Raw genomic sequence first — 17,771 nt, forward strand, 5'->3', positions numbered from 1 at the left:
TTTTTTCAAAACATTCATTTTAATGTTTAATCGAAATTCATTTTCCCAATTTACATCATGCTTCGTAATCTTCTGAAAGTTAACTCCACCCATATATTTCACTCCTAAAACAACTATATGACAGAATTTACATTTATTATCGTATAGCTCACGAAGTTTCTTTTCTCTTGATGTATAATGATAATGTTACATGTTTTGTCAAATTTTTCCATATACGTAAATGATTAAAGAGAAAAAAATGATAAGTACTGGACATAATTGTCGTTATATTGCTCTCAAGGAAGCGGGAATAGTGGATGTAAATTATATACAATGACTCCCAAAGGGTCAATATACTTTGTTTCATTATGTTTCAATACCTCTCAAAGGGAAATATACTTTTTTTCATTATGTTTCAATAGCTCTCAAAGGGAAATATACTTTTTTTCATTATGTTTCAATAACTCTCAAAGGGAAATATACTTTCTTTTATTATGTTTTAATAGCTCTCAAAGGGTAAATATACTTTGTTTCAATAGCAATCAAAGGGTTAATATACTTTGTTTGAATAGCTCTCAAGAGGTTAATATACTTTGTTTCATTATGTTTCAATAGCTCTCAAAGGGTTAATATACTTTGTTTCAATAGCTCTCAAAGGGCTGATATATTTTGTTTCATTATGTTTCACTTTGTTTCAATAGCTCTCAAAGGGTTGATATACTTTGTTTCATTGTTTCAATAGCTCTCAAAGGGTTAATATACTTTGTTTCAATAGCTCTCAAAGGGCTGATATATTTTGTTTCATTATGTTTCAGGAACTCTCAAATGGTTAATATACTTTGTTTCAATAGCTCTCAAAGGGTTGATATACTTTATTTCATTGTTTCAATAGCTCTCAAAAGGTTAATATACTTTGTTTCATTGTTTTAATAGCTCTCAAAGGGTTAATATACTTTGTTTCATTGTTTTAATAGCTCTCAAAGGGTTAATATACTTTGTTTCATTGTTTTAATAGCTCTCAAAGGGTTGATATAATTTGTTTCATTGTTTCAATAGCTCTCAAAGGGTTAATATACTTTGTTTCATTGTTTCAATAGCTCTCAAAGGGTTAATATACTTTGTTTCATTATGTTTCAATAGCTCTCAAAGGGTTGATATACTTTGTTTCATTATGTTTCAGTAGCTCTCAAAGGGTTGATATACTTTGTTTCAATAGCTCTCAAAGGGTTGATATACTTTGTTTCATTATGTTTCAGTAGCTCTCAAAGGGTTGATATACTTTGTTTCAATAGCTCTCAAAGGGTTGATATACTTTGTTTCATTATGTTTCAGTAGCTCTCAAAGGGTTGATATACTTTGTTTCAATAGCTCTCAAAGGGTTGATATACTTTGTTTCATTATGTTTCAGTAGCTCTCAAAGGGTTGATATACTTTGTTTCATTGTTTCAATAGCTCTCAAAGGGTTAATATACTTTGTTTCAATAGCTCTCAAAGGGCTGATATATTTTGTTTCATTATGTTTCAGGAACTCTCAAAGGGTTAATATACTTTGTTTCAATAGCTCTCAAAGGGTTAATATACTTTGTTTCATTGTTTTAATAGCTCTCAAAGGGTTAATATACTTTGTTTCATTGTTTTAATAGCTCTCAAAGGGTTGATATAATTTGTTTCATTGTTTCAATAGCTCTCAAAGGGTTAATATACTTTGTTTCATTGTTTCAATAGCTCTCAAAGGGTTAATATACTTTGTTTCATTATGTTTCAATAGCTCTCAAAGGGTTGATATACTTTGTTTCATTATGTTTCAGTAGCTCTCAAAGGGTTGATATACTTTGTTTCAATAGCTCTCAAAGGGTTGATATACTTTGTTTCATTATGTTTCAGTAGCTCTCAAAGGGTTGATATACTTTGTTTCAATAGCTCTCAAAGGGTTAATATACTTTGTTTCATTGTTTTAATAGCTCTCAAAGGGTTAATATACTTTGTTTCATTGTTTTAATAGCTCTCAAAGGGTTGATATAATTTGTTTCATTGTTTCAATAGCTCTCAAAGGGTTAATATACTTTGTTTCATTGTTTCAATAGCTCTCAAAGGGTTAATATACTTTGTTTCATTATGTTTCAATAGCTCTCAAAGGGTTGATATACTTTGTTTCATTATGTTTCAGTAGCTCTCAAAGGGTTGATATACTTTGTTTCAATAGCTCTCAAAGGGTTGATATACTTTGTTTCATTATGTTTCAGTAGCTCTCAAAGGGTTGATATACTTTGTTTCATTGTTTCAATAGCTCTCAAAGGGTTAATATACTTTGTTTCAATAGCTCTCAAAGGGCTGATATATTTTGTTTCATTATGTTTCAAGAACTCTCAAAGGGTTAATATACTTTGTTTCAATAGCTCTCAAAGGGTTGATATACTTTATTTCATTGTTTCAATAGCTCTCAAAAGGTTAATATACTTTGTTTCATTGTTTTAATAGCTCTCAAAGGGTTGATATAATTTGTTTCATTGTTTCAATAGCTCTCAAAGGGTTAATATACTTTGTTTCATTGTTTCAATAGCTCTCAAAGGGTTAATATACTTTGTTTCATTATGTTTCAATAACTCTCAAAGGGTTAATATACTTTATGTTTCAGTAGCTCTCTAAGAGTTAATATACTTTAGGTTTCATTGTTTCAATAGCTCCCAAAGGGTTAATATACTTTATGTTTCATTGTGTTTCAATAACTCTCAAATGGTTAATATACTTTATATTTCAATAGCTGTCAAAGGGCTGATATAATTTGTTTATTATGTTTCAATAAACCTCAAATGGTTGAAATACTTAGTTTCAATAGCTCTAAAGAGTTAATATACTTTGTTTCAATAGCTCTCACAGGGCTGATATACTTTGTTTCATTATGTTTCAGTAGCTCTCGAAGGGTTAATATACTTTGTTTCAATAGCTCTCACAGGGCTGATATACTTTGTTTCATTATGTTTCAGTAGCTCTCAAAGGGTTAATATACTTTGTTTCAATAGCTCTCAAAGGGCTGATATATTTTGTTTCATTATGTTTCAGTAGCTCTCAAAGGGTTGATATACTTTGTTTGTTTCAATAGCTCTCAAAGGGCTAATATACTTTGTTTCATTATGTTTCAGTAGCTCTCAAAGGGTTGATATACTTTGTTTCAATAGCTCTCAAAGGGTTGATATACTTTGTTTCATTGTTTCAATAGCTCTCAAAGGGTTAATATACTTTGTTTCATTGTTTTAATAGCTCTCAAAGGGTTGATATAATTTGTTTCAATAGCTCTCAAAGGGTTAATATACTTTGTTTCATTGTTTTAATAGCTCTCAAAGGGTTGATATACTTTGTTTCATTGTTTTAATAGCTCTCAAAGGGTTGATATACTTTGTTTCAATAGCTCTCAAAGGGTTAATATACTTTGTTTCATTGTTTTAATAGCTCTCAAAGGGTTAATATACTTTGTTTCATTGTTTTAATAGCTCTCAAAGGGTTAATATACTTTGTTTCATTGTTTCAATAGCTCTCAAAGGGTTAATATACTTTGTTTCATTGTTTTAATAGCTCTCAAAGGGTTAATATACTTTGCTTCATTGTTTTAATAGCTCTCAAAGGGTTGATATACTTTGTTTCAATAGCTCTCAAATGGCTGATATATTTTGTTTCATTATGTTTCAGGAACTCTCAAAGGGTTAATATACTTTGTTTCAATAGCTCTCAAAGGGTTGATATACTTTGTTTCATTGTTTCAATAGCTCTCAAAAGGTTAATATACTTTGTTTCATTGTTTTAATAGCTCTCAAAGGGTTGATATACTTTGTTTCATTGTTTCAATAGCTCTCAAAGGGTTAATATACTTTGTTTCAATAGATCTCAAAGGGCTAATATACTTTGTTTCATTGTTTCAATAGCTCACAAAGGGTTAATATACTTTGTTTCATTGTTTCAATAGCTCTCAAAGGGTTAATATACTTTGATTCAATAGCTCTCAAAGGGCTAATATACTTTGTTTCATTGTTTCAATAGCTCTCAAATGGTTAATATACTTTGTTTCAATAGCTCCCAAAGGGTTGATATACTTTGTTTCATTGTTTCAATAGCTCACAAAGGGTTAATATACTTTGTTTCAATAGCTCTAAAGGGTTAATATATTTTATTTTAATAGCTCTCAAAGGTTTATTATACTTTGTTCCATTATGTTTCATTCTTTTTCACTCCAAAAAAGAATGAAGTATGTAAATTCGACAGTAGAAAAGTAGTCGCAACGCTCACTGGTTGGATGCACGTTGGGCGAAGTGAGCGGGAACTTATGAAGGCCGTGGCACTGGCTGGACCCATTTCTGCGGCCATCGACGCTTCCCCGTCATTCCTGCATTATAGTTCAGGTATTTATTATTATTATTATTATTATTATTATTATTATTATTATTACTTGCTAAGCTACAACCCTAGTTGGAAAAGGAGGATGCTATAAACACAAGGGCTCCAACAGGGAAAATAGCCCAGTGAGGAAAGAAAATAAACTGTTAGAATTATTATTATTATTATTATTATTATTATTATTATTATTGTTGTTGTCATTAATTATTATTATTAATTATTATTATTATTATTATTATTATTATTACTTGCTAAGCTACAACCCTAGTTGGAAAAGGAGGATGCTATAAACACAAGGGCTCCAACAGGGAAAATAGCCCAGTGAGGAAAGAAAATAAACTGTTAGAATTATTATTATTATTATTATTATTATTATTATTATTATTATTATTATTATTTGCTAGGCCACAACCCTAGTTTGGAAAGCAGGATGCTATAAGCCCAAGGGCTCCAACAAGGAAAATAGCCCAGTGAGGAAAGTAAACAAGGAAAAATAGAATATTTTAAGAACAGCAACAACAACAAAATAAATATTTCCTTTATAAACTATAAAAACTTTAATAAAACAAAAGGAAGAGAAGTAAGATAGAAGTTTCTATCTATTATTTATCATATTTTTCATAATTTTTTCTTCTGAGAAAAACCTTCGCTCAAATACAGCGTGGTAACGTATTTAGTGCTTAACTGATATTTTTTTTTCTTTAAGTTTTTTTTTATAGTTTATATATGAAAGATCTATTTAATGTTGTTACTTTTCTTAAAGTTTGTATTTTAGTGGTTCATTACTTCTCTTGTAGTTTGTTTATTTCCTTGTTTCCTTTCCTCACTGGGGTATTTTTCCTTGTTGGATCCCTTCGGCTTATAGCATCCTGTTTTTTCCAATTAGGGTTGTAGCTTAACTAATAATAATGATGATAACAATCACCATCATCATTATCATCTCTTCCTCTTACGCCTATTGACGCAAAGGACCTCGGTTAGATTTTCAGTCGTCTCTATCTTGAGCTTTTAATTCCATAATTCTCCATTCATCATCTCCAACTTCACGCTTCATAGTCCTCAGCCATGTATGCCTGGGTCTTCCAACTCTTCTAGTGCCTTGTGGAGCCCAGCTGACGTTTAGTGAAGTAATCCCTCTTGGAGAGTGCGATTTTCTATTTAAGATTAACATGCCAAATCTTACTTTAAGTTTGAAATAACTGTACATTAATAAGTAATTATGTTTTTTTTCTGACTTGTTGAGTTTATAAATAACTTTACACTCCATTTCATAAGTAAAATAACTTTCTCAAAAGATTCGTTGGGTTTACAAGTAACTTTACACTCCATTTCATGAATGAAATAACTTTTTCAAAAGATTTGTTGAGTTTATAAGTAATTTTACACTTCATTTCATGAATGAAATAACTTTTTCAAAAGATACGTTGAGTTTACAAGTAACTTTACACTCCATTTCATAAGTGAAATAACTTTTTCATTATTCCAGGTATTTACTACGATGCGAATTGTTCACCCACCCGACTTAACCATGGGGTATTAGTTGTGGGTTATGGCACCGAGAGGGGCATGGACTACTGGCTAGTGAAGAACTCCTGGAGCACCCTTTGGGGGAACCAAGGATACGTCAAGATGGCCCGTAACAGATCGAACATGTGTGGGATTGCGTCTCTCGCTTCTTATCCCCTGGTCTGATTGGGAAGGTTTTGAACTAATACTAAATATTATTATTATTATTATTATTATTATTATTATTACCTGCTAAGCTACAACCCCAGTTGAAAAAGGAGGATACTATAAGCCCAGGGGTCCCATATTGGAAAATAGCCCAGTGAGAAAAAGAAACAAGGAAAAATGAAATATTTTAAGAACAGTAACAACATTAGAATAAATATTTCTTATTCAAACTATTAAAAAATTAACAAAACAAGAGGAAGAGAAATAAGATTTAGTGTGCCCGAGTCTACCCTCAAGCAAGAGAACTCTAACCCAAGAGAGTGGAAGACCATAGTACAGAGGCTATGGCACTACCCAAGACTAGAGAACAATGGTTTGAATTTGGAGTGTCCTTCTCCTAGAAGAGCTGCTTACCATATCTAAAGAGTCTTTTCTACCCATGCCATGAGGAAAGTAGCCACTAAATCATTACAGTGCAGTAGGTAACCCCTTGGGGGAAGAATTAATTTCCCTGTATTAGTATGTGTACTCCCATTCGATGATACAGTTGGCTTCATTGATTCCGGTACACTGCACAGGAAGCTGAGGGGACATCTGACAGCTGTACTCTATATGGTAGCAGAGTTCGCTGTTTTTTAGCAAAAGAGAAATTGATTATCTTAATCATCCGTTACTTCTATTGTAGTTTATTTATTTATTTCTTTTCTTCACTGGGATATTTTCCCCTGTTGTAGACCTTGGGCATATACCACGCTATTTTTCCAACTTTGGTTGTATCTTAGCTAATAATAATAATAATAATAATAATAATAATAATAATAATAACTAGCGGAACCCGTGTAAATTACTCAAAATTATATTTTCAATACTAATTATTTTGTTCCTAACCTATACATGTTTGAATAAAATGTCCCGAGATTAATTTTATAATCAAGGTTATGGAAGTTGGTAGAACTCAATTTTTTGTCAAATATTTAAAAGAAGAGTCAGGTGCTAAAGAAAAAATTGGGAAAACTATATAAGATGTGCTTTGGTTAAGTAATCAAAGTCTAATGTGAATTTGTAAGATTATACCATGAAATTATTTCCGTTTTCTTTAAAGCATGAATTTGTAAGAGTATACCATGAAATTATTTCCGTTTTCTTTAATGTGTAACACAATAAATAATACACACGCTATTGTATAAATATATAGATAATAATAATAGTAATAATAATAATAATAATATATTTCTATAACGGGCTTCATAAAACCAATAAAAAATGCTATTAATCGAGTGTTTAGAGCTTATCGACTTTTGTTTTACAGGCAGCGTTGCCAACAGTTTCTCTTTTGCTACACACAGCGTTACCTGCTACAGTGTACAGCTGTCGGGAGTCTCCTTAGCTTTCCATAAAGTGTACCGGAATCAATAAAGACAACTGTACCTGATCTCTCTCTCTCTCTCTCTCTCTCTCTCTCTCTCTCTCTCTCTCTCTCTCTCTCCTTCCTTAATTACAGAGAAATGAGAGGTAAATCATTTAATCTATTATTGTAATATTTCTGAAATTATTCTCTCTCTCTCTCTCTCTCTCTCTCTCTCTCTCTCTCTCTCTCTCTCTCTCTCTCTCTCTCTCTCTCTCTCTCTCTCTCTCTCTCTCTTTTGCTTTAGTGCATATTGCATACACTTTGATACTGCATGTATTTTGCAACATTATAGATGGACGCCCAATCTTGAAATTGGTTTTCTTCAGCTTTATAGTTATCCAGTTCCATCTCCATTTTGTCTGAATGAAAATAAAATGTCAGTGTCACTTCATGTCTTTTCTCTGTATATTTCGCTATTAAATTAATGCAATGTTGTAGCCTTGTACATTTTACAACAAGTATTCTTAGATGCTGCAGTTTGGAAGGAGTGCGTTTCTATATCAACACTGTTAGAAAACCGTAATTTTAATCGGAAATTACCCGTAAAAATATATTGTTCTCAACTGTATTTCAGTAAAATACAGGCGACCGTAGTTTTACCCTATTTTTTTGTATTATCTTTTACGGTTGGTGAGTGTAATATCACTCATTTACGTCAGTATGTCCATTTTTAAAACGGTAAATGTCGGGCAATATTTATTCCAGGGTTTTGTATCTTTTTTTTTTATATTTTTATTTATTTATTTATTTTTTTAATGCAAATGTTTAACAGTGAAGATTATCTTCTATTCATGCAATGAAAAAATGGCGTACCTCTAATGAAAAAAAACTGTAAAGAGCTGAAGTTATGATTAAATTCTCTGTGGTAATGCTATGTCATATTAAAATCATATTATAAAACCCCCATATGAGACTTGCAATGCAGGTTTTTACTCTCCATATTAAAACCGTGTTGTTATGATAACGTCGTTCGCTGCTGTTGAAATAACAATATTTTTTTTATAGTTAAGTTTTATTTTATACGAAGACACTAGTCTTCTTAGATGATTAAAGTTCTAATAGTTTCTGATAAGAAATGTTTGTGTACACTGTTAGAAAAGACCGTAATTTTTATCTGAAATTCTCCGTAAAAATATACTGTTCTCAACCGGATTTCAGTAAAATACAGGCGACCGTAATTTTACCTTACTTTGTTATTATTTTTTACGGGTTGGTGATCGTAATATCACTCGTTTACGTCAATATAACCGTTTTTAAAACGGTAAAAAATCCTGGAATAAATGTTGCCAGACTTTTGCCGTTTTTTATGCAAATTTTTAACAGTGTATATTATATTAACCAGATGACCAAAGTTGTGCAGCTGTTTTGCAGGTAATTGCAAAGTTGTGCAGCTGTTTTGCAGGTAATTGCAAAGTTGTGCAGCTGTTTTGCAAGTAAAATACAAAGTTGTGCAGCTGTTTTGCAGGTAATTGCAAAGTTGTGCAGCTGTTTTGCAGGTAATTGCAAAGTTGTGCAGCTGTTTTGCAAGTAAAATACAAAGTTGTGCAGCTGTTTTGCAGGTAATTGCAAAGTTGTGCAGCTGTTTTGCAAGTAAAATACAAAGTTGTGCAGCTGTTTTGCAGGTAATTGCAAAGTTGTGCAGCTGTTTTGCAGGTAATTGCAAAGTTGTGCAGCTGTTTTGTAGGTAATTGCAAAGTTGTGCAGCTGTTTTGCAGGTAATTGCAAAGTTGTGCAGCTGTTTTGCAGGTAATTGCATTTACTTTTTTCTTTAATTTTCATGTGCAGTTTAAGCTCTGAAACAATATTGTTATATATTGATGTCATCATCTCCTACGCCTATTGACGCAAAGGGCCTTGGTTGGATTTTGCCAGTCGCCTCTATCTTGAGCTTTTAATTCAATATAAGCATATACGTGTAGGCCTACTTATATTTTAGTGAAATCATTTCAATGTTTGTCCATTTTTTACAGGTATTGAAATTGATAAGTCGATAGTGTTTATTTACTGGAAATTTTAGCCGAAGTCTTTTCATTATTTTTTTCTCCTCATAAAATGAGGTCATTCAAAATAGAAAATAATTATAGAAGTAGATAATAAGAAATAGATGATGAGAATAATAATAGATAGATAATAGATTGTATGAAATAGATAATGGTTTTATTTTGTACCTTTTTGTGTAATGTGACGTCACTTTAATAAACTCCAAAGAAACTTGCATAATTACATAAAGTAATTATATTTTTATTGGTTTTACAAAATGTAATCTGGAGGATTTATTTACATTAGCGCAGATGATATACTTAGAGAAGGAAGCCGGCCAAGTACATTAGAACTGATTTTATGATTCTCTCTCTCTCTCTCTCTCTCTCTCTCTCTCTCTCTCTCTCTCTCTCTCTCTCTCTCTCTCTCTCAAAATATCTATCTTCTTTGGGGCTTCCCGTCCCTCTGTCATCTTTACTCTTTGTAAGTACCTCTCTCTCTCTCTCTCTCTCTCTCTCTCTCTCTCTCTCTCTCTCTCTCTCTCTCTCTCTCTCTCTCTCTCTTTCTCTCTCTCATTTTTATGCCGCTTTTTATTTTGGTATGTCCCTTCTTTATGTTTTATGTCCCTATTTTAATTTGTGTATGTCCCTTTTTTTTCATTATAGCATGCCCCAATTTTTGGGTTTCCACTTGTCTCTTCTGACATCCGTCAGTTTATATCTTCTCTCAAGATTTATGATAAGAGTTAGTTTTAAGTCAGTTCCACAAGTATGGGGGATTTTCTTTTTAGTCAGATATGTTACTGTCTGAGATACTGTTTCTACAGCACAAATGTGCAGAATTTTCCATAGGACCATAGATAAAGGTTTCGGGTGCCCATATTTAGGTGAAGATTTTCGCGTTTTATCAGCGGAATACATTTTGTAGTACAGTCACAGCCATATACATATAATATATATACTGTATGTATGTATATATATACATATATATTATATTTATTTATATGTCCTTTCATATATAATTGTATAATGCACACACCTGTGTTTGTATATATATATATATATATATATATATATATATATATATATATATATATATATATATTTATATATATACTGTATATATTTATGCATATATATAAATATATATGAATATATATATATATATATATATATATATATATATATATATATATGTATATATATAAATATATATATGTATATATATATGTATATAAATATATACATATATATATCTATATCTATATATATATATATATGTATATATATATATATATATATATATATATATATATATATATATATATATATATATATATATATATATATAAATGATACATATGTGCATATTCATGCATTCTTTTATAATTAACATCTATATAACCTCACCGCTTGCTTGTAAATGACTCAACTTGGCCTACGCGGCGCGTGAAGGTTTTCCTGTCATGTGATTCATTATTCAAAAGAATCTACTCATAAACGAAAAACATTAAAATTCGACACCATCCCTTGTAGTCCCATTACCAATATTTTTGTTTCAATAGACAATAATGGATGACATTCAAATATGCGGTCTTTTCTATCGATTCCTTTTTCCCTTTGTTGGAAAACCCCAAATCACGTGATAGTCTTGTGAGTGTCCGTCACTCCAAGTGTGAAGGTAAAACAAGTGTTTGCTGTGGTAGTGTGGCGTCACTGTGGCCAGAATGTTGTCTCTGACTAGACGAAAACATGGTGATTCACCGGACGCTCAAGTGCAAATTCCCCCGTCGTTTGTTGTGCGTCTCGGCAATCAGTTGTTGACTCTGTTTGACGGTGAATGTGTAGATAAACAGTCTCTTGGAAGTTTACTAAACTGACAAAAGTAGAGCTAAACGCAAGCTCTCTGTCCTTAGCTACGCCTAAGATCGATCACTAGTCTGTATTGCAAGTGTTTTGTTGTCACGTTCATTGGTGGAGCCAGGCAAAATGACAATGGTGAATATGATGATGGTGATGGTGATTGCTGTGATTGTGAGTAAAACAGCAGCATATGAGGCAGGGATATCCATTGCGCAAGAAGAATGGGAACTTTTTAAGGTAAGTGAAAGTGAAAAGTAAAGGTAAATACCTTACAAGAAAGTGTCCACACTTAGATCTACAGACGATCTGGAAAATTCACACATACATACTTACATATTACACACATACACAAACACACACACACACACTATATATATATATATATATATATATATATATATATATATATATATAAATATATATATATATATATATATATATATATATATATATATACTGTATATACATATACATATACATATATATATATATATATATATATATATATATATATATATATATATATAAGGCTAAGCATGTGATGGAGAGTATTTGCTAAAATAAATGATATTATGAAAATTAAAATGCTGCTTACTCTAAAAAGAAAAGTATTCAATGAGAGGGTTCTAACAGTATTAACTTATGCATCAGGAACTTGGAGCCTTACTCATTTTGTGTATTGTAAGCAAACTTTTTTTTTATACCACAATACTTCTGATATATCTCAAGTCCTTATCTGTTCAACAGATCCAGCACAACAAAAGTTATGGCGGCATCGTGGAAGAGCAGTTCAGGATGAAGATATTTCTGGAGAACAAACTGAAAGTCATTGTGCACAACAAACTGTTTGCTCAGAATAAAACTTCTTACTCGATGAGTATTAATCACCTGAGTGATATGGTAAGTTTTGTTTTACATTGTGGCGAATAAAACCAATGTACAGTTGGACACAGGAGTCCCTGGCATACCATTTTACGAAGAATTGCCACACGCCCACACCCTTACTTTTCGGCAAGTAACCAAATATCTAGTGTAAGGAGAAATGGTCGGTTTGGTGCTGAGAACAGGAACTTGTCGCGCAGTAATAGTGTGTCTGGGTCCACTTCCTTAGAACAAGCTGTACCAGAAATTCCTGGGTCCAACTGTACTTGTGTGTTTAGTTGCTTTTGTGAGTTTTTAATCCGTGTACAAATGCACCCATGTGATAAATTCCATGAGTATTATTATTATTATTATTATTATTATTATTAAAGCTACAACCCTAGTTGGAATAGAAAGATGCTACAAGCCCAATGGCCCCAACTGGAAAAAATAGCCCAGTGAGGAAAGGAAATAAGAAATGCAAAGGGTTTTCAGAATTATGAAAAATCTAATGCATCATGCATAAAGAACGAACTGAACGACGGTGCCAGAGATTAATAAAGATAAAAGGTAAAGGTGTCTGGTTCTAGTTCCATATAAATTCAAGTCTTATTTATTTACAGCTGTCTCGAGAGGTAGCCGAAACCATGTGCGGGTTCCGGCCGGAGATGAACGAGACCCTTGGGTCGACTTTCATCCCTCCGGACGATGACATTTCCATCCCCAGCACCGTCGACTGGAGACTGAAGGGCATCGTCACCCCTGTCAAGAATCAAGGGGCGTGTGGGTCCTGCTGGGCATTCTCTGCGGTGAGATATCCTTCTTCGTTTTACAATTGTGTCTATTTGTTTCCTTAAAATCTTTGTTTACTCTTGATACATATATAGGAGTTATGACCAACTTCCTCTGTTCATGCACCGAGTATATTATTATATGAGTAGTAGTCATACTATTATTATTATTGTTATTACTTGCTAAGCTACAACCCTAGTTAGAAAAGCAGGATACTATAAACCCAGGGGCCCTAACAAGGAAAATAGCCCAGTTAGGAAAGTAAATAAGGAAAAATAAAATTTTTAAGAAGAGTAACAACATTAAAATAAATATCTCCTTATAAACTTCAAAAGCTTTAACAAAACAAGAGGAAAAGAAGTGAGATAAAATAGTGCGCCCGATTGTACCATCAAGCAAGAGAACTCTAACCCAAGACAGTGGAAGACCATGGTACAGAGGCTATGACACCACCAAAGACTAGAGGACAATGGTTTGATTTTGGAGTGTCCTTCTCCTAGAAGAGGTATTAATTATTCTTGAAATAAAGATTCGTCATATAACAGAGAATTGAAGATTTTTTTATCAAAGACTAATTCTGTTCTCTAAGAAACCAGACTATGTGACAAGTTTTGACTATCCTGTCTAATAGTTCTTATTATTAAGGTATTATCATGATTTAAAGCAACTGAAGAATTCAAAGCACAAGGGACCACTATTGCAAGGCATTTTTCAACAGAAAAATGTCATTATTAAAATCTCGTTCATATGAACAATTTTTAATCAATGACAAATAACTGCATTGAAATTTTTAGCAAATCCACAATACCACAAATACATATCAAGTCATTCTTTTTTTAGCCTATTATAGCGTTTTTAGCATTTTTCTGGTCTTACCAGGGCGTTTTTAACACTTTTCTAGCATTTGAGCACTTTTCTAGCCTTTTGGTAGCATTTTAGCACTTTTCTTGCCTTTTAATAGCGTTTTAGCCCTTTTTTGCACTTCTCTGGACACTAGAATTTTTCGTACTTTTCTAGCCTATTTACAGCATTTTAGTACTTGTCTAGCCTTTTTATAACATTTTAGCCCTGTTCTAACCTATTAGCACTTTTCTGGCTTTTTATAACGTTTTTAGCTATATTCTAGCCTTGATAGCACTTCTCTAGTTTTTTTTTATGCCGTTTTAGCACATTTTCTAGCCCTTTTATACCGTTTACAGCACTTTTCTACCTTTTTACCACATTTCTCCACAGATAGGTTCCCTGGAGGGGCAACACGCTCGGAAGGTAGGTCACCTGACAAGCCTTTCGGAGCAGAACCTGGTTGATTGCTGTGGCCATTGCGGTGGCTGTAGAGGAGGTCTCATGGTGGCTGCATTCAAATGCATTTTGGAAGAAGGTGGCATTGAGAGCGAGGTGGACTACCCATACAAGGCCCATGTACGTACTATGTTGTTATTGCTACTAGTGGGGTTGGGGTAACCTGGTAGTAGCGTCCTTGCCTGGTGATTACCAGACTTGGGTTCGAGTCCCGCTCAAACTCATCAAGTTCCTCTGGGCGCTGCAACTTCACCATCCTTGTGAGTTAAGGATGAGGGGGGTTTTGGGGAGCCTATAGGACTATCTGCTAAGTCATCAGCATCCATTGCCTGGCCCTCTTTTGTCCTAGCTTAGATGGAGAGGGGGCTTAGGTGCTGATCATTTGTAATATGATGAGTCTCTAGGCCCTAGGGCATTGTCCTGCTTCATAGGGCAATGTCACTGTCCCATGCCTCTTCCATTCATGAGCAACCTTTAAACTTTTAAACCTTTAGTGTACCCGAGCTGTCAAAAATGACGTTTAAATATATATATATATATATATATATATATATATATATATATATATATATATATATATATATATATATATATATATATATATATATATGCCTGCACACAAATTCCGCCTTTCCCACCCCCTCTCCCTTTACTTACTACAACCCGGCAGTTTCGGCAATTTTTGGGCGATTGGGGTTTCTGAGTGTTGGAGTATCCCCTCTCCCCTCCCTCTCACCAAGGTATGACTACACCCTCTCCCCCTACTCGATGGGCAGGGAGAGACCGAGTAGTCATACGTATGCCACTGAGCGTGACAGGAAATATATATATATATATATATATATATATATATATATATATATATATATATATATATATATATATATATATATATATATATACTGTATATATGTATATATATATTTATAAACTGTGTATATGTACGTATGTATATATATTATATATATATACATATATATATATATATATATATGTGTGTGTGTATGTATATATGCTGTATATATATATATATATATATATATATATATATATATGTATATATATATATATATATATATATATATTTATATGTATACAAGGTTGAGCAAAAGGTCGACCGAATTAACCCAAATCTCAAGAAATAGACTGCACTCTAAGAATTTTTTTTTCTTTCTTTATTTTAACATTGTTTCATTATTTTCTTGTATCTAATTTTTCCTTTGTGTTCCACTCCTAAAAAGAATGAAGGGTGTAAATTCAACTCCAGCAAAGTAGCTGCAACAGTGACTGGTTGGTCCCGCGTGCAGAGAAGCGAGCTGGCCCTGATGAAGGCCGTGGCACTGGTTGGCCCTATTTCGGTGGCCATCGACGCCTGTGCCTCCTTTATGCATTATCATTCAGGTATACATAAATCTTTTCCAGACAGGAATGTATGGATCTAATTTAATGTTGTTTACTATTCTTGAAATATTTTATTTTATTTATTCTTTTCTCGTAGTTTATTTATTGATATTATTGTTATTATTACTTGATTAGCTACAACCCTAGTTGGAAAAGTAGGATGTTATAAGCCCAGGGCCCCCAACAGGGAAAATAGGCCAGTGAGGACAGGAAACAAGGAAAAATAAAATATTCTAAGAATATTAACAACATTACCATATATATCCTATATAAACTATAAAAATTTAACAAAACAAGGGGAAGAAAAATTAGATAGAATATTGTGCCTTAGTGTACCCTCAAGCAAGAGAACTCTAACCCAAGACAGTGGAAGATCATGGTATAGAGGCTATTCTTTTCTTGTAGATTATTTATATCCTTGTTTCCTTGTCTTATTGGGCTATTTTTCCCTGTTGGAGCCCTTGGGCTTATAGCATCTTGCTTTTCCAACTGGGGTTATAGCCTAACTTGTAATAATAATAATAATAATAATAATAATAATAATAATAATAATAATAATAATAATCAGATTTTTAGAATTCCTTTTTCTTCTGGGAGAAGTATGTTTGCATTGCCTCCAAACGTGTAATGTATCTAGTATTTAACATATTTCCTATATTCTTGCATTCCTTTCAATATGTATTCCTTTCTTTACGCCTAATGAGACAACTATTTCTGTATGTTTGAAATAATTACTAAATTGCTTGGGGGTACACTCGGGGACTCTATTCTATCTTATTTCTCTTACTCTTTGATTTGTGTTTAAGTCTTTCAAAGCTTATATATGAAAGAACTATTTTAATGTTACTGTTCTTAAAATATTTTAACTGTTCGTTACTTCTCGGGTAGTTGTATTTATTTCCTTTTTTTCCTCCCTGAGCTATTTTTCCCCTTAGAGCCCTTGGGCTTTTAGCATCATGCTTTTCGAACTAGGGTTGTAGCTTAGCTAGTAATTGTTCATTACTTCTCGTTTAGTTTATTTATTTCTTTATTTCCTTTTCTTCCTCACTCGGCTATTTTGCCCCATGGAGCCCTTGGGCTTATAGCATCATGCTTTTCGAACTAGGGTTGTAGCTTAGCTAGTAATTGTTCATTACTCTTCGTTTAGTTTATTTATTTCCTTTTTTCCTTACTGAGCTATTTTCCCCCTCAGAGCCCTTGGGCTTATAGCCTCATGCTTTTCGAACTAGGGTGATAGCTTAGCTAGTAATACTAATAATAATGTTTTTTTTTTTTTTACAGTTTATATATCCAAAAGTAATTTTCATTTCATTCCATATCACTTAATCATTTCAGGCGTATACTACGACCCTCAGTGCCCACCCGCCCACCTTGACCACGGGGTATTAGTTGTCGGTTATGGCACAGACACTGAGGTGGGTATGGACTACTGGCTCGTGAAGAATTCTTGGGGCCACCGATGGGGGGACAATGGCTACATCAAGATAGCCCGGAATAAATCCAACATGTGCGGGATTGCGTCTAGCGCTTCTTATCCCCTAGTCTGATTTGAAGCTATTCGGTTGATTAATTAATTCAACTTTTTTTCCATAAGTGGAATTCATATTCTACTTCTGTGGTACCTATTGCATTTTGTTCTTAAGATTTTAATGGTTGTAGAGCCATAAGTGGAATTCACATCTACTTCTGTGGTGCCTATTGCATTTTGTTCTTAAGATTTAAATGGCTTTAGAGCCATAAGTGGAATTCATATTCTACTTCTGTGGTGCCTATTGCATTTTGTTCTTAAGATTTTAATGGTTTTAGAGCCATAAGTGGTATTCATATTCTACTAAGATGTTAGAGTTTTTTTCTTAAGATTTGGATGGTTTTAAATATTTTATAAGATTCTGAATGTTATTTTGAGTTACGTTACTGGCACCTTCGTTTTTATTCTGTCCAAAATCTGTTGATATACTGTATGTGTGATACCTGTTGCCTTTTTTAATATCTTAAGGGTTTTAGATATGTAACATTTTGAATGTTTTTTTTTTTTTTTTGAGTTACGTTAATATTACCTTCGGTTTTTATTCTGTCCAAATGGATATAGACGGTTATGGATGTTTTATAACCTTTTAGACAAGTCAAAA

General features: G+C 32.8%; 2 protein-coding genes across 3 annotated transcripts in view; both read left to right on the forward strand.

Annotated features, from left to right (window-relative positions):
* Window positions 1–9,135, forward strand: part of LOC137638724 (cathepsin L-like) — a 33,460-nt gene extending 24,325 nt beyond the window's left edge. Inside the window, exons 6-8 of one of the 2 annotated variants that reach the window (XR_011044175.1) lie at window positions 4,211–4,370; window positions 5,852–8,974; window positions 9,007–9,135. Coding sequence is in view for 1 of the 2 variants with exons in the window: in XM_068371051.1 (XP_068227152.1) it covers window positions 4,211–4,370; window positions 5,852–6,057 (366 nt within the window). In the remaining variant the exon portion in view is untranslated. Of the gene's footprint in view, window positions 1–4,210; window positions 4,371–5,851 lie in introns of both variants that reach the window. The other variant, XM_068371051.1, reaches the window with a different exon arrangement.
* Window positions 9,136–11,126: 1,991 nt separating this feature from the next.
* The window catches only part of LOC137638725 (cathepsin L-like), a 6,939-nt gene continuing 294 nt past the window's right edge, over window positions 11,127–17,771 (forward strand). Inside the window, exons 1-6 of the mRNA XM_068371052.1 lie at window positions 11,127–11,526; window positions 12,037–12,189; window positions 12,774–12,959; window positions 14,176–14,361; window positions 15,483–15,642; window positions 16,978–17,771. The exon at window positions 16,978–17,771 is cut by the window's right edge and continues 294 nt beyond it. Of these exons, the coding sequence (XP_068227153.1) occupies window positions 11,416–11,526; window positions 12,037–12,189; window positions 12,774–12,959; window positions 14,176–14,361; window positions 15,483–15,642; window positions 16,978–17,189 (1,008 nt within the window). The 5' untranslated portion in view covers window positions 11,127–11,415 and the 3' untranslated portion in view covers window positions 17,190–17,771. The remainder of the gene's footprint in view (window positions 11,527–12,036; window positions 12,190–12,773; window positions 12,960–14,175; window positions 14,362–15,482; window positions 15,643–16,977) is intronic.

The sequence above is a fragment of the Palaemon carinicauda genome, chromosome 3, assembly GCF_036898095.1.
Source record: "Palaemon carinicauda isolate YSFRI2023 chromosome 3, ASM3689809v2, whole genome shotgun sequence".
In the NCBI taxonomy this organism is placed as follows: domain Eukaryota; kingdom Metazoa; phylum Arthropoda; class Malacostraca; order Decapoda; family Palaemonidae; genus Palaemon; species Palaemon carinicauda.